This window comes from Ictalurus furcatus, chromosome 12 (assembly GCF_023375685.1).
Source record: "Ictalurus furcatus strain D&B chromosome 12, Billie_1.0, whole genome shotgun sequence".
NCBI lineage: Eukaryota > Metazoa > Chordata > Actinopteri > Siluriformes > Ictaluridae > Ictalurus > Ictalurus furcatus.
In genome coordinates this window covers 13,798,598-13,823,069 of record NC_071266.1, presented here as the reverse complement: position 1 = coordinate 13,823,069, position 24,472 = coordinate 13,798,598, and the positions used below count along the sequence as shown (strand labels likewise).

Below are 24,472 nucleotides of genomic sequence, written 5' to 3'. Positions count from 1 at the left end.
AACGTTTGCATGCAAGTTATCTGCAGCACCTTCTATACGATGAATATCAACATATAAATATTTCACTTGACTGCTCTGCATGAGACGTTCTACACCAACACATTAACCAAGCTAACCTCTCCCACTTTGCTATTTCAATAAAATCAGTAGGTAATGAATAGTATTACCACATTTTTTAAAAACATATTGAGTGTTGTCCACTTCATGCGTAAAGGTTGTGCTTTTTCTCAACTTACTATTCTCATGAAACTCCTTCTCCTCTTCTTTGCAAACACATTCGAGTTGGTAATGTGATACAGTAATACAGAGAGGAATTTTAATCATATGTCATGAAAAGCACAAACTTTGCGCATAAAATGGGCAATACTCAATGTGTTACAAAAGTGGAAACTATTTATTACATAGTAATCTTATTCAAATAGTGTCATGGTAGAGGTTAGCTTGGATGAAATATGTTGGTTCAGAACATCTCATACAGAGCATTTGAGTGAGAGTTTGCTATGAAGCATATGCTTGTGCAAGAACGTTGATGTTCAGCGCATAGAAGGTGTTGCAGATGAGTTGCATGCAAACGTTTATTTGTGCACATTATAGCATGTGTCAAATGTGTATTTTCAATGTTTTAGCCATTTTTTATTGCCAATTCTGCTGATAAACCTACATTTTAGAATACTAAAAAAAATCCATTCAATCCCAACTAGACAGCTTTTCTAACCAATGGCAAAGCAGATGCACCACACATTGGCACACTGCGGTGTTGCAGAGCATTATGCCATTGTGAGGGAAGAGGCAAAACTGTAACTCAGGCTGCATATTGTGTTTTAAAAAAGTATAGCTAAAAGATGTAAGTAAACTTCCATTTTCTAAACCCGTAGGAAAGATGAAAATGTTAACAATGAATAATTTTCAGAAATAAAACCATGATAAACCAAGTGGTTGATGTTTCAGTTAAAGGCAATAACTGCATGGATCAGAGCTGATGAGAGTAGCATTGACTCTAATAATTGTACTGATTATAAATATTCTTGACATTTCCCCATAAAGCGATATTTTGTTGCTTTATAATGGACATGTAATGAAATGTGTACTGAAAACAGGCCAGTTAAAGGATGTGGAAGTAGGCGTGCTGAGGGTGCTGCAGGACCTTCGATTTTCAGGATTCCTTTACTGCAACTGCTTAAAAAATAATATGTATGTAAATAAACAAATAAACAAAGTTTAAAATGTATTATTTTGAGTAGTTTTATGTCAGAGATAGTATTCATTTTATACTACAGCGAATTTCCAGTGCTTACAATTCTCAATTTTCAACTGTTTAGAGTTACATTTTATGTTTTGGAAGATCCGGGAGTTTGTGCTTTCTGGTTTCTTGGTAATATTAAAAGCTATGAGAAAGAGAAAACAGAGACAATTCCAATGCCGCATTTGTGATACAGATGAATTTCAAGTACAGGCCAATGTATTAACAGAACATTTTATATGTAGAGGATATCAGAAAAAGGTTGTTCAAGGCACTCATGATAGAGTCTTTTTAACTTCTAGAGCTGAAAGCCTACAAACTGCACAGGAAAAAAAAGGAAAAAACAGGTTTAAGAAATCAAGTTTATTTTGTAACCAAATGTGGTCATATACCTAATCAGGTAAAACAAATTGTTTTTTTCCAATTGGAAATGGATTCAAAGTGCCCCTATTTTAAGGGAAATTAATTTCAGAAGAGCACTGCCCTTAAAAGGTGAACTAGTACAAAGTCACCTATCCAGTAAGAAAAAAACTACATGGCTTCACCAGTCTTTAAAGGGCTTACATATATATGTGGCTCCTGCAACCACTGCTGTAGTAGTCATTTATAAAAGTCATGAACCAATTGTAATACACAATACAGAGTCTATTGGCTATCGTGCAGCTGTGGTTGCTTCAACCATGGTAGAACTAACAGGTGCTTGAAGAATATGGACTACCCCATGGCGAAACATTTTCAGGTAGCTCATAATGGCAACCCAGACAGTCTCCTAGTGGAAGCATTAGAAACAATAGGTAAAATCGTATGAGGTGGAGATCATTTGAAATTATTTTCATTTGAAATTATAATTTCAATAATTAGGGCGGCTGTGGCTCAGGTGGCTGTGGCTCAGGTGTTACAGCGGGTTGTCCACCAATCATAGGGTTGGTGGTTCGATTCCTGGCCCACATGACTCCGCATACAGAAGTGTCCTTGGGCAAGACATTGAACCCCAAGTTGCTCCCAATTTGCGCCTTGCATGGCAGCTCTGCTACCATTGGTGTGTGTGTGGGCGAATGAAACAGTGTAAAGTGCTTTGGATAAAAGCGCTATATAAGTGCAGACCATTTACCATAATTACAAAGGGTAACATATATATATATATATAAAATAGATACAACCAAGTCTGTGGATCCCCCTCTTGGAACCTAGAGGGTTAGCAGTTTCAAAATCGTCGTAATAGAGTAGAATCTGTAAAACGTGCTTTTGCGGCGAGAACAGTGCATGGTTTTGGAAATACGACCCATCATTAATGTCTTTGTAAACTCCAATTCCACTCTGTTTGTCCTGTAAAAAGCTCTCTCATACTTGACTGTTTTTGAATATGGATTTCAGTGTACCGAGAATGGGTACTGTAGGGAATCTAGCCAGCAGGGGGACGGAGCACAGACACACAGGAGGCTGTTTTGGTGTCACTCGTGGAGAATTCGTTATTCAAAAATAGTTCTTGAGAGGGTGTGGGTACGCGTGTGTGCGTGCGTGTCGGCGTGGGGGTGTGAGGAGAAAGGCTTATTTGCCGCGGGGTTGCCGAGGGCGTGCTAGGGGTTTCCCAAGTAATGGGGATCCCGTTTTACTGTCAGGAACATCAGCAGATGCAGTCAGGGGGCAGAGTCTTTGCTTGCATCTGGATTGCCTGGAAAACATACAGCATAGGTTAGCGCATACACCCAGAGAGTGTTCTCTCCCTTTGCGAGCGGATTAGCGCCCTTTTATACTCTCCCCTCGCCTGCTGGATGGTGGAATTCTCCCATGCCGTGCGCCATTCACCGGCCATGTGTGTTGGCGGCCCCGAGCCACCGCCACGTGCTCTCCGGCTGTCCAAAACATTGGTGGTGCTGAAGTGGAGCTGTCTCTTCAGCACCACTGCGGCAGTCACGGGAGGAGCGATCTTTGTCTCTTGTGCTCCAGCTGTCAGTCCGTCACGACAGTACCCCCCCTCAGCTCTGAGCCTACTGCCGTCGCGTGTCGGGCCCACAGTGCATCCCGTCGCGAGAGGCCATCTGCATTCCCATGGTGGGTCCCCTCCCGGTGCTGGACCTGGAAAGAGAACTCCTGTAACCATCGGGTTACCCTGGCGTTAGTCTCCTTGGCCTTGGCCATCCACTGTAGTGGGGCGTGGTCTGTCACCAGGACGAAGTGCCGACCGGCCAGGTAGTGTCGTAGCTCTTCGATGGCCCACTTTATCACCAGGGCCTATCTTTCCACTGCTGCATACTTCCCCTCAGCTGGGGACAACTTCCGACTGATGTAGAGGACCAGGTGTTCCTCTCCACCGAAGGTCTGTGAGAGAACTGCGCCCAGCCCGGTTTGGGATGCATCTGTGTGCACGGTGAATGGAAGGGCGAAGTCTGGGCGTAGCACTGGGGCACTGGTGAGGGCTTCTTTCAGGGCTTGGAAGGCCCGTTCCGCTTCTGCCGACCACTTCACCCGGTCTGGCTGGCCCTTTTTCGTGAGATCTGAGAGGGAGGAAGCTACAGAGGAGAAGTTAGGCACAAATCGGCGGTAGTACCCCGCCAACCCCAAGAAGGCACGTACCTGTTTTTTTTTATGCAGGCCGGGGATAGTCTCTTACTGCCTCAATTTTCTTCATCTGGGGCTTTAGTAGGCACCGGCCGATATGGTACCCGAGGTACTGTGCCTCAGTCAGCCCCAAGTGGCACTTTTTCTTCCTTGACAAAGTTTTAAGGCAGGAGCTGAAACCTGTTCCCTAGTCTGGATCGTAGAAATGTTCCTGTCAGAAAGACAAGAGAAAATGTTTTTTGTAAGAACTGAACATTCATCTGAACACTGTGTCATACCACAAAACAGAACATCAACTACAACACAGTCCTCTAAAGCAGAAAATTGGTAGTGAAAATATCGTTATGGAAGACTTGAAGAGCTGCAGTTGTTGCAAGCCCGAATTTGCTTTTAACTGAAAAGTAATTTTATCAATGGCATGAACGTAGACATTTAAATTTATTTGCTCATATTTAAGTCAAACCGAAAAGGGGTCATGATATAAGAAATCCAAATCTAAAATAAAATTGTACTTAATCTTTTAACATATCATTGTATGATTAAAACGTCCTGGAGGTTTCATAGCTTAATACATCCTTTTTAGTACAAAAAGAGCATTTATTTAACCAAGCTCCAAAAACGGCTCATTTGGATGTGGTAGGATTTGTGACATCACACGGGCAAATACATTTGTATATGACTGACCCTACAGCAAGACTTCACTACCAATGGGAGTGAATACAGTAGAGTGCACGTGATCCGTAGCCCTTGGGTGGTTACATTAAAGTCTTAACAGTAAAGGACAAAAAAAATTGTTGTTTCAGTCAGAGAACGCGTAGAAAAAAGTTATAAATACTATAATATATATAGTATAAATACTATAAATTACTACATTTTGTATGTTTTTTGTGCAAAAAATTTTACTAAAATCTGCTGAAACATGTGGGTCTGCAGCCCACTATTTCCCTTTATTTTAATATTTCTACTATTAAATAGCCCTTTAAATAAAGGCTTTTGAACAATTCCAGTTGGAAGTGTGCCTTGGATGACCTTTTTGGATTATAGAGTACCTTCAAATATACTCCATAAAACTTCTATGCATTTCTGACTAATAATTACATAAAAAATTTTTGCCTAAAATAAAAAAAAATCCCCACCATTTACAACATTCCTCAAAGAATTGTCTTTGTTTTTATAATTATTTAAAACTCATGGAAAGTAAACATGCACTTGTTTACTCAATATAATTTAAATATATAACAACTCCCACCGTGGCCCTGTGTGTGCAGAGTTTGCATGTTCTCCCCGTGCTGCAGGGGTTTCCTCCATGTACTCTGGTTTCCTCCCCCAGTCCAAAGACATGCATGGTAGGCTGATTGGCATGTCTAAAGTGTCCGTAGTGTATGAATGGGTATGTGAGTGTGTATGTGATTGTGCCCTGCGATGGATTGGCACCCTGTCCAGGGTGTACCCCGCCTTGTACCCGATGCTCCCTGGGATAGGCTCCAGGTTTCCCCGTGACCCTGAAAAGGATAAAGCTGTATAGAAGATGGATGGATGGATGGATATATAACAACTTAAATAAATAACTAATATAAGTTGCTGTTTATTTCTTTTATGAATTTCAGTGAAGCTTTCATGAAGCTTCCATGAAGCTTCGTCTCACCGTCAGTCAGTAGCTGCGTTTACATGGACAACAATAATCCACTCTTAACCCGATTAAGACCATACTTTGATTAAGAAACTACCATGTAAACAGAAATTTTTACTTACCTTCATCTAATTAAGGTCATCCTTGAATTAAGCTCTAATCGAATTAAGACAGGTGGAGTACTCCTGTTTTAGTCGCATTATGGACGTGTATTACAGACATGTAAACACCTTAATCACATTATGAACGTCGTGTGAGAGTTTTCACCGCATTTTGCGACAGGACACGATCACACACGGCAGTTTTCAACATTTTACAGCGAACAAGAGAGTTCGGCTGCGTCCCAAACCGCTTACTTACCTACTATAGGCCGGTAGTGGGGAAAAATACATGTATCTCGGCTACTATATAGACGGTAAGTACGCGGTTTGGGACGCAGCCCACGGCTTCAAGCAGTCGTCTATTTGCACGTACAGCATGCCAAATAATTAACTGCACTTAAAGCGTTCGTAAAAAAAATTAAATATAAACACCCAAAACTGTATACGGTACCATAACGAAGACAAACTGTATGTTGATACGTGAAATTCTGGAGGGACGTCGGACGGCGTGGCGCGGTGACGTAATGACGTGTGACGTTAATCTAATTATGTTCTATAACATGTAAAACGGGTACATAAAAGGAGTATTCTAAAAGCGACTCATGTAAACACCTTAATCACAATATTATCTTACTCAGAGTAAGGTCAATAATTAGAATCCTGCTGTCCATGTAAACGTAGTCGTAACTGAGGTGTAAGGTGTGTAAAAATGTGCGCATGCTTACTAACGCCAGGTCACAAAACTGCTTTATCAACCCACCAGATCACTAGGTGGCGGTAATATCACCTGTCAGTGCGAAGAAGGAGAATGTTATGTAGAAAAAGAAGACGGCGACGATAACAAACTCGACATGGCCGCGTTCTTTGCTACTTCCCGTGTCCTCGGAAAAAAGGTCTTGTTATCAAAAGCTGTAAGTAATTTCATAATGTCAGTGTAATTCTTGTGTGCTGGTGTGAAAGTGTTTAATACATGCATGCAGAGCCTCTACACATATTCTGTTCATTTATAAGGGAAGAAGTCCTTCATATCTCAGGGTCATTGCTTATGCAACTATGTAGGTCAGGTCAGGCAAGGCAAGTACAGAGTCATGATGTTCAGTTAGTATTAAACCAATATTTTAAGAAAATCATGATCTAGTTGTGGGGGCGCACGGTGGCTTAGTGGTTAGCACGTTCGCCTCACACCTCTAGGGTTGGGGGTTTGGCACCCTGTCCAGGGTGTACCCTGCCTTGTGCCTGATGCTCCCTGGGATAGGCTCCAGGTTCCCCGTGACCCTGAAAAGGATGAGCGATATACGTAAAGGTATAGAAGATGGATGGATGGATGGATGTTCCAGTTGTAAGAGGGTGCGTGTGTGTGTGCGCGCGCGCCCGTGCGTCATGTGAGTGCTGGCGAAAGATTCACACTGTACTGATAGGACCTGCCAGTCTTAAATAAGTGTTTTACTGTCATTTTTTTTACACTGGCCACTTTAATAGCCACATGCTTGTTCCTTCACATCCAACATCATAATGAGGGAAATGATCATAACCCAAAACCCAGTCAGTCTATTAATGAATTTAAATTTAATTTAAATTTAATAAGTGTGCAGTACACTTAATTTAAATCTACTCCATACTTATTTAAAAACAAACAAACAAACAAAAAAACACCTATAATAATAGCCTAAGAATCAATCAGACAACAGCTTCATAGAATCCACCTGAAAGGAATCAGCAATAACAAGATGACATAAAATATCAATGTAATAGCTTCATATAAAAATCCTTTTACACAACCAATGGCATTGTAAACTGGTCAGGTAACGATGTGAGCTGAAGTTGGGTTAGTTCCGTTGTAATAAACAAAGTCCCGGACAAACTAATCTACTGGCAAATCCACCCAGCAAATCTTACCAAATTTAACAGACTCTACTGAATATTAATAACGTTAGCCAAGAACTGAGGTTAATAACCAGTAAACAAGTCTAACCAGTGATCAGCAAGATTTGTTTATAAAAATTGTATAAATTAATTAATAGCTAACTGTGATTTGTTTTTGTGCTCCTCCACTTTTATCTCATCAGTAAATGACTTTAAACCCAGAAATGCTCTTTTTATTGTTGTTGTATTTTTTGTTTCACCTAACCCAAATGTTTTGTTAACTTTGGACCCAGTTATCCCCAGGTTCCTCAGCCAGCCTTCGTAAGCTTCATTTCTCCATTTATGGGAAACGGGGAGATGCCAAAGTCTCAGATGCTGTAAGTTATTTTCCTCTTTTTGTTCAATTTGACACAAACACAACTACTATGATCTTATTATTATAACTGAGTTGAGGTGTTAAGAACTACATGACAAGTAGGGCTGCAACTAACGATGAGTTTTTTGATAATGAATGAATCCATCGATTTACTTTTTTTTTCTTCTCCTCTATTTAGTCTTCTAACATTACTACAGAACTCTCAACTAGTCTTAATTACATATCAGGTCACTAACTATCTGACTTTTATCAGATACTCTATCACTAAGTGTTTATTCAAACCAAATGAGACACAGAAACTGTGTTCTGTACATTTTCACTTTATCTTTTACTTTTTCTTTCACTTTTCTTCTTTATCCGTGTTTTGGGACCTTGATTTGTTCCATTCTGATCAACATAAATACTAGTTCAAAATAAATATCTTCTGGCTGTATGGCTAACTGAAATACTCCCATGCTGAATTAGTTTTGCCGTATGAGCGTGAGGTGAAACGTTATTAAAAAGATACTAAGAAAGTTAAATAATGTATCCATTCAAATAGCTTCACTACTCACTGCCCAGCACTGTAGAATACTTCATGAGCCGCGTTTTGAAGTGAGACTTGTAGACTAATTAATCATTTGAGATGAGATGTTTAGTTATTTTCAACCCATCGAGGTGTCAAAGTACTGACTTTTTGGACAATATAGCACAGGTTATAATGTCTTCTAATACGCAAAACTAATGTCACAAAGCCTGCAGTGTAGTGTAGTATAAGAGTTCACATACTTTAGAGGAAGTTGTACTGTTTCCTCTGTTGTCTTTCCATCAAATGGGTTTTCTAGTCTAAATGAAGTGATGTAGAGCCACAATGCACTTCATAACAGTCTGTGAGTCTGTTCTTTACTTCCTCAGTATTAAGGCACACGTAGTCGCTCTGAGTGTTGTCTTCGTGTGTTTTGGTTTCTTACAGATATCCACACACTATCCAGTGGTGGATCATGAGTTTGATGCTGTTGTGGTGGGAGCAGGTGGTGCTGGACTGCGTGCTGCTTTTGGATTGTCAGAAGCTGGTTTTAATACGGCATGTGTCACCAAGCTGTTCCCTACTCGCTCTCACACGGTGGCTGCACAGGTAAAATAAACCCCCCATCTACATCTGTAATGCTTAGTTTAATATCTATAACTTACTTGCTTTGTAAATCACTAACATTTACCTCCCACAGTGTACATATATTTGTGGATTTTATAATTCACAGCCCCCTCTGAGAGGATTGGGACACCAAAGCCGATCTTGTTATACACTGAAGACATTTGGGTTTGAGATCAAAAGATGGATATGAGACCATAGATCCGAATTTCAGCTTTCATTACATGATATTTACATCCTAGATAAACAACTTGGCACCTTTTGTTTGGACCCACCCATGTTGAACAAAAGTGATAAAAAATATTCAAACATGTGACTGACGGGTGTTTCCTGTTGCCCAGGTGTGCCCAGGTGTGTCCTGTTAGATTGATTGTTTAAAGAATTAAAAGCTCTGAAAGTCTACTCTTGGTTTGAGCCCTGGGTTTCACCTGTGAAGACTGTATTTGGTGTTAAAAAGGATAAACCAATATAAAGATCAGAGAGCCATTTTGAAAAATGTAAGCCATTTTGAAGCTAAGAAAAGAGGGGAAAGCAATCCGAGGCATTGCATAAACATTGCGCATATCCAGTACAACAATATGAAATGTCCTGAAAAAGAAAGAAACCACTGGTGTACTAGCAACCAGACATGGAACAGATCGGCTAAAGAAAAACAACAGTAGTTGATGACAAACATTGTGAGCAGTGTGAAGAAAAAAAAAGGGGGGTGAAGGAATCACAATGCACCATTCGAAGACCACTTTGAACTGCTGTTTGATCAGAGCCGATGACTTTCCATATATACCAGTAATGACTAGGATGGGAATTGTATTAGTACAGGTCCCAACGCTTTGACCAAATTAACTGGTTTAAGGATCATCAGATTAAGTTTTATCCAATTTAAATCTTATCCACATAAAAATGCCTTTTGTTCCTTTCAGTATAATAGCTGACTTTTTTCCTGTAGGGTGGGATCAATGCGGCGCTTGGTAACATGGAGGAAGATGATTGGCGCTGGCACTTTTATGACACAGTAAAAGGATCTGATTGGCTGGGAGACCAGGATGCCATTCACTATATGACTGAACAGGCTCCTGCTGCTGTGGTTGAGGTGAGAGAGAGAAAACACTTTCTTATTTCTTAAATCGCCCTGCCTCATTTCCTTTACTCACTTCTTCTCTTCCTCGTTTCTTTGCGCCTCCCCTGATGAGATGAGAAAAAGGGAACAGTAGGAGGAATAATGTGTTTGCAAAATGATCTGGTGTTGCGCACTTAACTTTCTGCTCATGACCTGATTTCTCCTGGTTAAATCAGACACATTTTATTGGACTTTTATCAAAAAAGGTGGAGTACAAAATATCGATTCTCCGATTTTAATCGATCTTCAATTTAAGGAAACTATATTGATTGGGGAAATCCCCGAATCAATTCTTACTGGCGCTTTACTTGAGAGGATGTGAATATTATCTGTAGTTCACCTCTCGTCCTGAAGATGTCGCCATCCTTCATGTTTTGAATTTTGAAAACGGCTTTATTTCTTAAACATGTTTCAAGCTGTTAATTTCACTGTTGCACATTTTCTTTTCTTTTTTTCTTCTTTTTTTACAGTAATGTGCAATTTGTACTTACCTCGTGTGCATTGTATGCACATATTTATGATTTCCTATTACAATGTTTTTTACTCAAGGTGAAAAGTAGTTAAACATAATTGTTATTGTTCATTTTAATGTGTTTCATAATATGAGTAGGAGGGTTTCAGTTACCAGCATTTATATTAAAATATGGATTCCATGTCTCCAAAACTAACGTTTCAAATGAAATATTGATAACCAATCGAAATTTAATCGAAATCGAATCAAAACCATATAAATAAGAATCGAATCGCCAAATTGGTCACAATACCCAGCCCTAATAATATTTATTTATTTATTTATTTATTTATTTTTAAGTACAGTACAGTTTCATGGTTCAGTCAGTACTGTTTATTTTTGTAATAAAGTTAATTCATTTTACTTTAAGTGTTATGTTTTCATTCAGTATCAATTTTGCAATCTATCAGTTGATTAATAAATTTTTTTTTTTTACAGTAAAATCCACTATCACTCGACCTCTAGTCGGTTATATATGTGTCTCAGTGTGTAATTCACATTGCTGTACAGGATTATAATCTGCTCAATACTCCGCTGTAGTAAGCACAGAGCTCAAGGTTTTTGCCAAACTGTCACGAAGAGAGCGCTGAAATGACAGACTGGCATATTGTGTGTGTAATGCACATGAAGGCCAATAATGAGTCCGAACTTCCACTACTTCTCGTGTTTGCTCTTTTCTTTTTTTGGCCGTAGCGATTTTGCCAGCTTTAATTACAAAACTGTCCAGTTAAAAGCCGCGAAGATCCGAAATATCATACCAATATACCAGCCCCATGTTATGCAGCTACAGGTTACTCAATCATGATATCTTTGTAGATTATGATTTAAAACGGATAGAAAGTGTGGTTTTGGGATTTTCAGTGGGTTTCTATGGAGTTTTGACTTGCCTCTCACACACGAGTGGGAAACGATGGACTCCAAGTATAAAACAAGGGCAGCGTCGCCTGTGAGCTGGAATTTAATGTGCCTCTGATGCAGCCGGCTGTGGGCGGCTGTGGTTCAGGTGCTAGAGTGGGATGTCCACTAATCGTAGGGTTAGCGGTTCGATTCCCGGCCCACATGATTCCACATGACGAAGTGTCCTTGGGCAAGACACTGAACCCCAAGTTGCCCCTGATGGCAAGTTAGCGCCTTGCATGGCAGTTCTGCTACCATTGGTGTGTGTGTGTGTGTGTGAGTGAATGGGTGAATGAGACACAGTGTAAAGCGCTTTGGATAAAAGTGCTATATAAGTGCGCCATTTAGCCAGTGTGGACGGAAATGGTTTTTTAAAATGGAACTGAATTCGGTCTTAGGGTGCTTTAGAGTTGCTTTCATGGTTCATTCTGAATTTAGAGGTGCATTTTAGTTTGTTTGGGGTTTTTTCGGGGGAGGGGCGGGGTCACAGGAAGCACCTTTTCCTTACCAATTTCCTTTCAATCTCTCTGACATGGAAATGCGGTGTGTAAAATATTGTAGTTAAGTGTATTGTCTTATCTTAATAGTGCATTTATGCTTTGTATAGCATTTATAAATATAATATGGTTCATAATGGTCTCTTTTGTGCACATTCACCTCCAAACACAACCCCCGCCCCCCCCCCCTTTCTCTCATCAATATGCATTGCTCAAGTTGGAGAACTTTGGTATGCCGTTCAGCCGTACAGACGATGGAAAAATCTACCAGCGTGCGTTTGGAGGCCAGAGTCTGAAGTACGGAAAAGGAGGCCAGGCTCACAGGTGCTGCTGTGTGGCCGACAGGACGGGTCACTCCCTTCTGCACACGCTCTATGGACGGGTGTGTGTCACAGTACCTACTGAAACCATTTAAACCCGCTATTCTTTGGGGAAATGAAATTTATATTCTGAGCATTGCTTTGCTGTAAGTGTTCAGTATTAACTGTAGATTCTCACTGTTGTGTGACAGTCTCTGAGGTATGACACGAGCTATTTTGTGGAGTATTTCGCCCTGGACCTGTTGATGGAGGAAGGAAAATGCGTCGGAGTCATAGCCTTGTGCATGGAAGATGGTTCTATTCACCGTTTCAGGGCCAAAAACACAGTAATTGCGACAGGGTAAGAAAAAATAGCCTGTACAGTTTGTTTCTCTTTTTTTTTTTTGTGACTGTGCCAGTTTACCTTTTATTTACTTTTCAACCTAAGGTTGTTTTCACAGTCGTGTTTCTTTCTGGGACACAACACCGTGGAGCGGTCCAGATAATCGATCCCTGGTCCTCTTGAAAATGGTAGGCTGGGGTTTTCTTCAGGTGGATGTCCTCTGTGCTTGGTGTTACTGCTGTGATTTCCGGCATGCCGAGCAATGCGATTGGTTCAACTTGTAACGCCATTTCCTGTTTCTGCTGCCATGGTGCAGGGGAAAGGATTGTTATTGTTTTATAAAGCCAGACTTTCAGGGCTGCATTGCTGTAATTGGCTCACCTTTGTGGTGCGAGTGTTTGCACTGAGAGCGTCATGGAAACCACACGTCTCCTGCAGGCCTGCATGGCTAAAAACGTTCTTGTAGAACGGCTCCTCGTTTCCTGCAAAGATGACATGCCACGGATCCAAAAAGCGCTCTTCCTCACTTTAGTGTTGGTGTTCACCATTTTGCCCATACAAGCCCAGGCTCAGGTCTAGGTGTGGACTCGGGTATTCGGACCAAGTGTGAAAACGCCTTTGGTTTGTGAACCTGTGAATTTCAACAGGGGGAAAAAAACCAGCAGTTAATTTCTAGCTGCAATAACATTCATCTACCTGATTTGATGTGAAATAACATGTAGGATGTGCAGTTAATTTGTTGAAAGGACTGGCACTTTCTGTACCTCTTACCTCATTTAGCTGATGACTAACAATGTCCTTATATGTGGTGTGCAGTATTGGGTCATGAAGCCAGAAATGAATATTTTGTTTGTGTTTGTTGAATATTTTGTTGAGTTGTGGTGAATTAGTGTCCTAATTACTGGATTCTCAGCGGATCAAAAGTGCAAATCTAGCATTGTTTTTTTACAATATTTTGTGCTTTACATTCTTTACAAAAGCAAAACTGCAAGCGACATGGCCGACGTGTCATTATACGTCGTGTGATTAGCGTCGTGAATATGTTCAGGTAGACAGGCCAAGTGGTTTTCCTTTGCTATACTATGTGCTGTTTGCTACTTAGCCTGTTAATAAGTTAGCTGGATTCTGCTCATTTGAAACATTGCAGTGCAGGTACTGGAGTCGGATCCATTCCTCCCTCATTTTCACTGCTGGATCAGGTTCTCCTCAACACTACCTGCTCATCCCATGCCGTCAGACAGACTGGCAGGCCTGTGGCTACATACTGCTAGCGTGGTTGATTGGTTTTCTGGGGCTGGATTTTTTTTCCCTCCACACAAAGGATGCTTTGTTCTTTTGAGTGGTTAACCCAAGCCATGCTGTCTGACTCTCACTCATGCAGCCAGCGTGGAGGTGGTGGAGGCTTTGTGATTTCAGGTTGTCCGGGCTGAGAATCTATCCAAGATTCTCGTTAGTGCAATATCTCCAGATCAATTCCTAGAATGCTTGTTGGCAGTCTACATCATTGACATTAAGTCCTACTTGTTTAATCATGTTTTTCATCCATGTGTGGTTATATACACTGACAATGCATGTCTCCACAGTGGTTATGGACGCACCTATTTCAGCTGTACATCAGCACACACTAGTACAGGAGATGGTAATGCCATGGTAACCCGTGCCGGCCTGCCATGCCAGGATCTGGAGTTCGTTCAGTTTCACCCCACAGGTCAGGATCTTTTTTTTTTATTATGAATAAGAGTACACTTTTTTTCCTACATTTACAAAATTTCAATTCTGTAGAAACTCTTTTATAAAGGGTAACGTCATAAATTAGTGTGTACCTCTTAATGAAAATGGCTTGTGTTCTAATATGAAGTTGCAAAAGTTTTAGGCTTCTGTTTTATTATCCCTAATCTAATCTAATCTAATTCAATAAAGCAACCAGGGATGATATTGGTTGATGCTGTTTAGATCTGTTTCCTCTTTAGTTTATAGGATGCAGTGTCCATGGTTTCCAAAAAGAATTTTGATTTGTCTGACCACAGAACGGTTTTCTGTGAACAGTTTTTCAGTTTGCCTCAGTCCATTTTAAATGAGCTTTGGCTCAGACAAGATGTCGGCGTTTCTGGATCATGTTCACATATGGCTTCTTCTTTGCATGATGGAGCTTTACCCAGCATTTGTGGATGGCACGGCAAACTGTGTTCACAGACAATGAGTTCTGGAGGTGTTTCTGAGGCCATGTAGTGATCTCCATTACAGTCATGTGTGTTTTTAATGCAGTGCTGCCTGAGGGCCCGAAGATCACGGGCATGTAATATTAATTATATTAATAACACCCTTGTCCCTTGTGCACAGAGATTTCTCCAGATTCTCAGAATCTTTTGTTGTTATTACGTTCTGTAGATTATGAGATATTCATAGTCTTCGCAATTTTACGTTGAGGAACACAGTCTGAAATTGTTCCACAAATTGTAGACACAGTTTTTCGCAGATTAGTGAACCTCTGCCCATCTTTACATCTGAAAGACTCTGCCTCTCTAAGATGCTCTTTTTATACCCAATCATGTTACTGACCTGTTACCAATTAACCTCCAGCAGTTTCTTTTTAATAAAACTTACTTTTCCAGCCTTTTGTTGCCCCGTCCCAACTTTTTTGAGACGTGTTGCGGCCATCAAATTCAAAATGACCTTATTTTCTTTCTTAAAATGGTACATTTCCTCAGTTTAAAAATTTGATACGTTTTCTATGTTCTATTGTGAATAACATATGGGTTTATGAGATTTGAAAATCATTGCATTCTGTTTTTATTTACATTTTAGAGAGTGTCCCAACAATTTTTGGAATTGGGGTTGTATTACATGATTAATGATGGCAGTCAAATCAAAGGAGACTACAAACTGTGCTCTGTGACAATATCAAGAGAAACTGCAGCATTCTCCTACAATACAAATCACTTGATAAAACATCTTGCACATAAAACTCAGTATGAGGAGTTTATTACTAGCAGCAAACACAGACTAGATGCATTCTTTTACAGCTGTACTGATGTGCTTTTCTGCACCATCCAAGCTTACTAATGTCGCTAGCTAATGCAGTACATTTTAAAATCAACTTGTCGACGTTATAAAGAAAGCTTATTCATGGACGCTGTTTAAACTGAGGAGACATAATCGGAGAGGAATAAAATGTTCAGTGATGTCCCTGATTAATACTAAACACCAGTTCACACCGGACCTCATTCTATTCCTTTTTATGTGATTTTTTTTCTTTCTTTCTTTTCCCACTTGCTCCTAGGTCTCAAAACTAGGTTTTTCGCATTAACTATCAGTTAATGTCCCAAAACACAAATATGCAGGAAATATGTAAATTAGCCTACAGAGTGTGCTGTTCTCTCTTTCTCCTGCCAGTAGCTCATACAGAAACACTGCTGAGATGCATCTGTATAATGGTATTGGTATGGGCGTTTACAAATAAATGTGTACTCTTGCTCCGATTGCGGGGGGGAAATGGTATTGATGCATCCTTAGTACTTTAATATGGTTTCTTAATATACATTTCCAAATCTTGTTTGTCTTACAACCTGAAACTGAAATGGACTTGTTTGGAATTTCTAACATTTGAAGGTGGAAACTATTTTTTATTGTGACACACAGGTTAATTAGGCTAAAAAAAAAAAAACATGTCTACTGGGTGATTCTACACCGTCTTCAATGAGCATTTAGAACTGCAGGTCTTTTGTGATACAGTATGTCTGGATCAGGATTGCACTTTTCTGGATCCTGAATACTTATGCAATCACAAATGTTCTGTTTTATTTGTAAATAATTTTTGCATTATCTTATAACTATATGATCCCCAGGGGGGCACGGTGGCTTAGCGGTTAACATGTTTGCCTCGCATCTTCAGGGTTAGGGTTTCGATTCCCGCCTCTGCTGTGTGTGCTCGGAGTTTGTTCTCCCCGTGCTTCAGGGGTTTCCTCCGGGTACTCCCCCAATTCAAAGACATGCGTTGTAGGCTGAATGGCATCTCTAAATCTGTCCGTAGTGTGTGTGTGAGATTGTGCCCTGCGATGGGTTGGCGCCCCGTCCAGGGTGTCCCGAGTACCCTGGGATAGTCTTCAGGCTCTGTTTAGGATAAGTGGAACAGACGATGGATGGATGGATGGATGGATGGACAGATATCATCCCTACTCCCTCCCTCTCAGTTCAGTTGTTCAGTATAGTTAGGGATGCTTATGCAAGGCACTGGATAAAGTGTTTTATGATGTTGTTGCATACTGTACTTCTCCAACTAGGCTCGTTCTTTATAAAGTGACATTTTGGGATTTGCCTTAACCTAATCGAGAGAACGGAGAGGCTGTGTGGTGCATGCGTATGGCCACAAGAATTATTTACAGCCACTTGACCGTTGTTTTTTTTCTAGGCATCTATGGAGCTGGTTGTCTGATCACAGAGGGTTGTCGTGGTGAAGGTGGAATCCTGATTAACAGTGAAGGTGAGAGATTTATGGAACGCTATGCTCCAAACGCTAAAGACTTGGCCTCCAGGGATGTGGTTTCACGCTCCATGACCATCGAAATCCGTGAGGGAAGGTATGGTTCTTCCTAGACACACACACACACACACACACGCATTCTAACTGTGTGTACAGCAGGGGTAATAAAACAAGACCGATACAGTCAAGGAGTCATTATTATGAAGTCATGTTATTCCTAATAAAGTGCATGCTGAGTGGATGTCTAATAAAATATGACACGGTATTGTCCTTGCTCAGGGGTGTAGGACCAGAGAAAGACCACGTCTACCTCCAGCTCCACCACCTCCCACCTCAGCAGCTGGCATCCCGTCTGCCAGGAATCTCTGAAACCGCCATGATATTTGCTGGAGTGGACGTCACGAAAGAACCTATCCCAGTCTTACCCACAGTGCACTACAACATGGGAGGCATCCCCACCAACTACAAGGGACAGGTTCCTGTATTACTTGTACTATATTGAGATGATTCTTTTTGTGTGATTAAAGCATGACTTTAAATGACTAGTTAGTCCAGTATCAGTACATCTAAGTATTGATAAGATTTGATCATTCAGTATGGATTATTTTTTTATTTCATTATCGAGGAGTTGGACTGTGTTATGTGGAGCTACGTCACTTCATTTTGATTAACAATGAAAAAACACTGCTGGAAATACTGGAGCAGGTTAAAATGGAAAACAACTCATCTAAAGTGTGTGAACTCTTTACACCAAACAGCTGGCTTTGTATATCATTAGTTTGTGGTGAGCGTGAGAAACAGCTCGTGCTTATTAACTGTCGTGTGTTCTTTTGAGTCCTGTCTTATCCTGTTTTATTCTGTGTCACATTTTTATGGTCCTATTTATCGCTCTTTCCTGCTCTATTAGAAATCATTATCTCATGATACTTTGACCAAACATTCTGTGCTTTGTTCGTCACCTGGATGGGAAAATGACCCTGAAGGATCGCGAATGATTTAGTCTACAAGATGAAAGTTTTCTCTGTTCAAAACACAACTTGTGTCATGAAGCGTGTGCGTTATGTATTCTATGTGTTGGGTAGCGAGTATTGAAGTGAATAGATGAACTGTGCTTCCAACTCCGTAACGCTGATCAACACTACATTGTTTAATTTTCTTAGCGTACACAATATATATTTTTAATCAATGTTGTGTGTCAAGTCACCAAGTCTCCATCCTGCTCTCAGTTCACATCGAAATCGCTCCAAATATGAGTTGATTGACCGATTCCAGGCAATGAAATGTACGAGTCTGGTTCCTCAGGCTTTCCTCCTCATGTCGTCTCGGGGAGTTTTTCTTTGCAGCAGTCACCTCTGACTTGTTCATTAGGGATAAATGTATATATTTACATTTTATTACCAGATTTCTGTGAAACTGCTTTGCCACACTGTCCATTTCAGTTAGCGAGACAGCCAGCAGATATTTATCTTGCCTTTATATTGAATTTGTCTGGTCCAAGAAATCAATTCAAAATGAATATCATTGCCTTGTTTTAGCATGAGTGCCTCATTTGCTCAACATAAGCACTTGGTAATATTCTTACACTACGACAATAATAATAATAATAATAATAATAATAATACATGAAATTTTGTTTTCTGCATAGGTCATCACCTACAAGGATGGTGAGGATAGGGTAGTGCCAGGGTTGTATGCCTGCGGTGAAGCTGGCTGTGCCTCTGTACATGGTGCCAATCGTCTGGGAGCCAACTCGCTGCTGGATCTTGTGGTGTTTGGCCGCGCATGTGCTCTCACCATTGCCGAAACCAACACTCCAGGTTGGCAGGAACATTTTAGACATGTTCACAATCCTGTAGTATTGCATTAATATCGTAAGCAGAGTATTTAGGTTGTTTTATGGGTGGAGAGGAACACTGTGATTATACCTTTTTGAACCATTTTAACTAGAGATGCACCGATACTAAATTTCTCAGCCGATACCGATAATCGATTATTCAGAGTGATATCGGCCAATACCGCTAGTTCTGCCTTTTATGCCTTCTTTTAAATGAATAATAATTAATACCACAATTCTGAAAGAAATGCAAATAAAAACTTTATTCTCTCCATTTCATCAAGTTGTTTTACAGCAACTGGTCTCAAACAGAAAACACATTACTCAAATTAACATTAACACATGAACTAAATTCTGAAGATTAAAGTAAGATTTCTTAACTTATTGAATATTATTAATTCATATCAACAGAATTAATTGACTGAATTCTAAAAAACTTCCTGTTAGGCTTCACATTCACTCATCACAAATAAAAGCATTTCTACTTCATCATTAACATCAAACTGGTAATATATAAAAAAGTTTATTATATATTAACATTAACTGGATATGAAATATTCTACTCTACAAATATATTTTTCTGTGCTATATATATATATATATATATATGTACTTTTGTCAACTCATCTTCATTTAAATCTTTCAACGGTGTACTGGTGCTTTAATTCAGCTCAAGCAGTGCAGCAAATAAACAATTAGACTCGACGACGAAACCCCCGCTTCACTGCTGCTCACTTCCGGTGTAAAGTTTTATCAGTGCAGAGATTACAACTGCAGTTTTGTCATCATTCCACACAAGAGACATCTTTACACACAGCATGAAATCCGGTGTTTTCCCGCCCTCTTTTGATTGACAGGATATAATTGGCCCTGTTTTTAAACTATTAGCCGATGGCCCATAGCGTGAAAAACTGCCTTTATACGTGGATGCATTTCTAATTTTGACTATTCACATTAATATATTGGTGTAGCTGAGCTCCCTCTTCTGAAAGAGTAACTTCCCGTTGTATCTTGCATCAGGAGAGGTGGGTTTCTACTAGGGGTTTAAAATGCACACTTTGGCTGATGTAAAGAATTCACTGCAACGATTGCGAAGTTCATAGTGGAGAACTCAGGATTATAAAAACATGTTTGAGCTATAAAGAATTCAGACATGCCAGCAGGGTTGCCAGGGTTGCAGTTTGTACACCAAATTGGGCTAGTTACGAAACAAGAAATCAGAAATGTCTGCAATACGGCGATGGAAACCAGATGGTGCCATCCTACGATAGCACGATTGGCTGATTTAAATAACTACATGAATGCTTGGGTGTACAGGGGTTCCTAAAAAAAAAAAAAAAAAAAAAAGGTGCTCAGTGAGTGTATGTAAAACCCGTGGTTTTTACTGTTTTCATAGCATGAACATTTCGTACCATTCCACCCCAAGGTTAACATAAAAATATTGGTTATCGATCAGAGGAACTGTTTAAGGAAATGTATGTTCTTATTTTGCTGAAACAGGGGAGAAGCTTGAACCCCTAAAGCCTAATGCAGGAGAGGAATCTGTCACTAACCTGGATAAACTACGCTTTGCTAATGGCTCTACAAGAACTTCTGAGATCAGGCTTAACATGCAGAAGGTACTAAATAATACAGTTGTTTTATGTGTATTCTTTTTGAAGGTAGTAAGTTTACTTCTGGGGGAAAAAAAATCCTAATTCTCAAGAAGTGTTTGAAATTCAGAAAGGGGAATGTGTACCACAGACAGACATTGTTGCTTTCTTTTTTTTATTTTTTAAGCATAAACTTGAATATTTTAGAGTCACTGTTATTTATTTATTAACCTACCCATGGTTATGATGCTTACATTTTAAGATTCGTAACTATACACAGATAGTTGGAAACTATACACAGATAGTTTTACCTGGTTGCGTCTGAGAAGGGTTCGCTGTCATTATACAGTACGAGAGCGCCCCTTTTGTTGTGTTATTTGAAGTGTTTTTTATTATATATATATATATATATATATATATATATATATATATATATATATATATATATATATATATATATATATATATATATATATATATATATAAAATATAATATAATGTATATAAAAATTCAGTTTGGATGTCTCATTACTTGATGTTTCTAGTGTTACTTTTTGGTTCAGCTTGGATGTATATCTTGAATATGTGTTTTAAACATTTATATTTTTATTTAATTTTAAATGCAGTACATTTTCACAGTACAGTTAGAACTGTATATTTTTGTAACAAAGTTCAAAAATATTTTACTTTTCATTCAGTAACAATTTTAATTGGTTGATTAATCAGTTACCAGTAGGTCCTGCCCAACTTTGGTATCAGTAAAATCTGCTATCACTCGACCTTTTAATAAGCAGTAGGGCCTCCCCAGCCCGTCCTCAGAATCTGACATGCACCCAATAATACATGTAATTGTTTACTAGTTAGAACTTTAAACTGCAAACGGAAGCATGCATGTGAGCCGATTTAATTATTTTTCCTTAAAATCTTCTATTTTGAGCTAGATTTACCCAGGCTTAATACAAATTCCTGTCTCCATGTCTTGGTTCTCAGACTATGCAGTCTCATGCAGCAGTGTTTCGTACCGGAGATGTCTTGAAAGAAGGGTGCGTTAAGATGGACGCCATCTATCAGGCATTAGACGACATCAAGACATTTGACCGAGGTTGGCCTTTTTTGTTTCTTTTTAATTAATTAGTTTTTTTTTTCCTTTGGAAACAAATATGCTGTAATTATGTTCACTATATCAAAAGGACATTCTAACACTGCACAAATATATTTACAATATCTTTGGATAAAATTAAAGAACTGAGTTCAGGCTTAATATTATATATGTATAGTAAACTCTCTCAACAGTATAAATGAAAGAATAAGACAGTTTATATTGCTCAGCTTCACATCCAAAACTCGCTGGCCTGAGTGGTTAATAAGCCTCTCGCCACATGTGAGTAGGCAGTTAAAGGAAAGGGTAGCAAAGTTAATTGTGGTGATGTATGTGCTACAGTGTAGTAATCCAACACAAAAAGGGGAAGTAGCAGTATACATATTATTGTGTAAAACCTATAAATGAAGCCCTACTGCGATCTTAAGCAATGGCTTGAGGACGTTGGTATATTTCACACAAAGTCTAATGTGAAGCTTCTATTGCTGGGGTGTTTCAGGTATTGTTTGGAACACTGACCTAGTGGAGACTCTGGAGCTGCAGAATCTGATGCTGAACGCTGTACAAACAATTCACTCAGCTGAGGCTCGCAAAGAAAGCAGAGGGGCTCATGCCCGGGAAGATTTCAAAGCAAGTTATTCTCAATGACACTTTAAGGCTAAAGCATCTATTAGTTTCTTCTTATGGTCAGATTTAGCACCAATATTTATAACTCGAAAACGACTTTATTTATTTTAATGCAGTTGAATAAAAATGAACAAGTCTGTAAACAATTTACAGATTAACACATATTGTATTAGTTTGTATTGTTTTTCCATTGACTGTGTGTGTGTCACACTCTGATGTCCGATATAGGTGCGTGTGGATGAGTATGACTACTCAAAGCCATTGCAGGGTCAACAGAAGAAGCCTTTTGAAGAGCACTGGAGAAAACACACTCTGTCATACACAGATCCAAAGACTGGAAAGGTATTATTATTATTATTATTATTATTATTATTATTATTATTATTATTATAGCAGCTTTGGGTATTTAACATAAGTTCAAAAGGAAGGTTTGTTTAAATCATTATTGGGTTAAGAAGAGTTTTTTGTACATGACGAGGCATTTGCCAATTTGATGACAAATACTTCATTTATAAATTCCATCATTCCTGAATGTTTTATTAAATAAGTTGGTTTTTTTGTGGTGGGGGAGGGGGGGTTGCTCGTCACATCACACTTTAATGTCATATAAACTTGACTGTGTCTTAGGTCACTCTGGAATATAGACCTGTGATCGATGACTCTCTGAACGCTGAAGACTGTGCCGCCATTCCACCTGCTATCCGCTCCTATTAAACACGGCCGCACCTTTCACTATTATTTAATATTATGCTTAATCTGACTCCTTAAGTACATTACAGGACATTTGTGTTAAACTTTGGCATTCGGGCTGACATTTCTTTTTGCTAATAAAAAAATACTAAAAGTAGAGAAATTTGAATTCATGTAATAAATATTGTTAGAATGCAGGCAAATATTGTTTCCTGCAGCCTGCACTTAAAAGTACAGTAATTAAATTCCAGATGCACCTGTGTTCTGCTGAATTAGCCTCATTTATCAAGCTTCATATAAACTAATTTTCCATCAGTCATTCGTAGTTCGAATTCTACAAGAGCTCCGGAGTTTGTGTAAGTTTACATTTAGGGACACTCGCAGATCATATAATATGGTTGAGTTACACAACAATTTAATGATGTAGATACTTTTTTTTTTCTCCATTTTCATGTCAAGCCATTTTCTTGTAACCTCACTTAAGTCGCACCTAATTCACCTTTTCTGTGCAAGTCAAAATAACTTATGAATCTGAGAAATTAATTTTCTCTCGCTGTTTTGTCCTCTGTGAGCTTTGCTTTTATAGAGCTTTGTGGGCATCACTAAATGCAAATGAGCTGTAGCGTGAACCCATGTTGCACTTTGAGTGAGTTGTAATTCATCAACATACGACAGGAGCGTGGAGAAAAATCAACATTACTGAAACTTTTGCAAATCTGGCGGCGATTTTTCCTTTTGGTTTGGCTGATAAACATTTACGCACAAGTTGATAAATGAGGCTCAGTGTTCATGCGTGTTTTCACCAATGTACTAGCTCGATGTGTGTTAAAGATTCATTAAATTATTTTCCAGCTACTTTGTTTTGAATGACTTTCTTATGGGGGCTACTGGGTTATTAAAAAATGACTGTCATTCTGCTGTTGTAATCTCTTCCATTAGCACTGCAGTGGATCCTTTAGGACACACACCACATAAAATAATCTGATTGGCTGCATCCTGGCAATATTCTGTCTCATTTGCATAAAGTTGATCTGACCATCTGATCTTCAGCATATTAAAACCTTGTACATAGCATGCATGTGGTCTTCTAACGCTGCAGCAAATAGACCCCATCACCAGCTGATCCACAACCCCTGCCCTACTGCAAATTTCAAAACTTAGGGTTGGCAAAGGCTCATTAATATTCAAATGTCAATTTGTATTTCTGTGTCAAATGTGTAAATAAAGCAACAAATAATTTGGCATGCATTCACTTCTACATGAATATAAACAAACTATAATTAAATAGACAACTAAATAAACTTTATTGTTGGTTAATGTGCAGTTTGAATAACTATCAATACATGTGGGAAATGTGTAAATGTATACATGTGAATCTTAATCATTGGAACTTGAATTGAATTTGTATTGAAGTGCTATCAAACATAGACATGAGTAAAGCAAACATTCTCAACAAGCAAGCTTTGTTTCATGCATGAGGTCTGAATGTTTCTAGTTTTCTGTTTATTGTTAAAATTTCTTTCAAACTTTGCAAGTATTTGCACATTGAAATAGGTAAATGAACAGTGATATCTACCTTTTGGTTTGG

The 24,472-nt window shown here is 39.2% G+C and overlaps 1 protein-coding gene and 1 long non-coding RNA gene across 3 annotated transcripts; one reads left to right on the top strand and one right to left on the bottom strand.

The window, feature by feature from the left end:
* Positions 1-600: 600 nt before the first annotated feature.
* Positions 601-6,005, bottom strand: LOC128615739 (uncharacterized). Of its 2 annotated transcripts, XR_008387266.1 has the most exons (4): positions 5,552-6,005; positions 5,049-5,301; positions 3,815-4,010; positions 601-3,750 (listed from the first exon to the last, which is right to left on the bottom strand). It is a non-coding gene; the product is annotated as an uncharacterized LOC128615739 (long non-coding RNA). The 2 variants fall into 2 exon arrangements; XR_008387265.1 differs by having other exon boundaries at positions 5,049-6,004.
* A 34-nt stretch (positions 6,006-6,039) lies between these two features.
* sdha (succinate dehydrogenase complex, subunit A, flavoprotein (Fp)) lies at positions 6,040-23,739 on the top strand. The gene is made up of 16 exons (XM_053638055.1): positions 6,040-6,059; positions 6,294-6,441; positions 7,687-7,770; positions 8,722-8,883; positions 9,845-9,988; positions 12,138-12,302; positions 12,432-12,580; positions 14,146-14,270; positions 16,971-17,139; positions 17,322-17,517; positions 18,688-18,859; positions 20,377-20,495; positions 21,459-21,570; positions 22,067-22,197; positions 22,423-22,536; positions 22,822-23,739. Exons 1-16 carry the CDS (start codon positions 6,055-6,057, stop codon positions 22,906-22,908), a joined length of 2,082 nt encoding a protein of 693 aa, XP_053494030.1. The 5' UTR covers positions 6,040-6,054; the 3' UTR covers positions 22,909-23,739.
* The last annotated feature ends 733 nt before the right edge of the window (positions 23,740-24,472 follow it).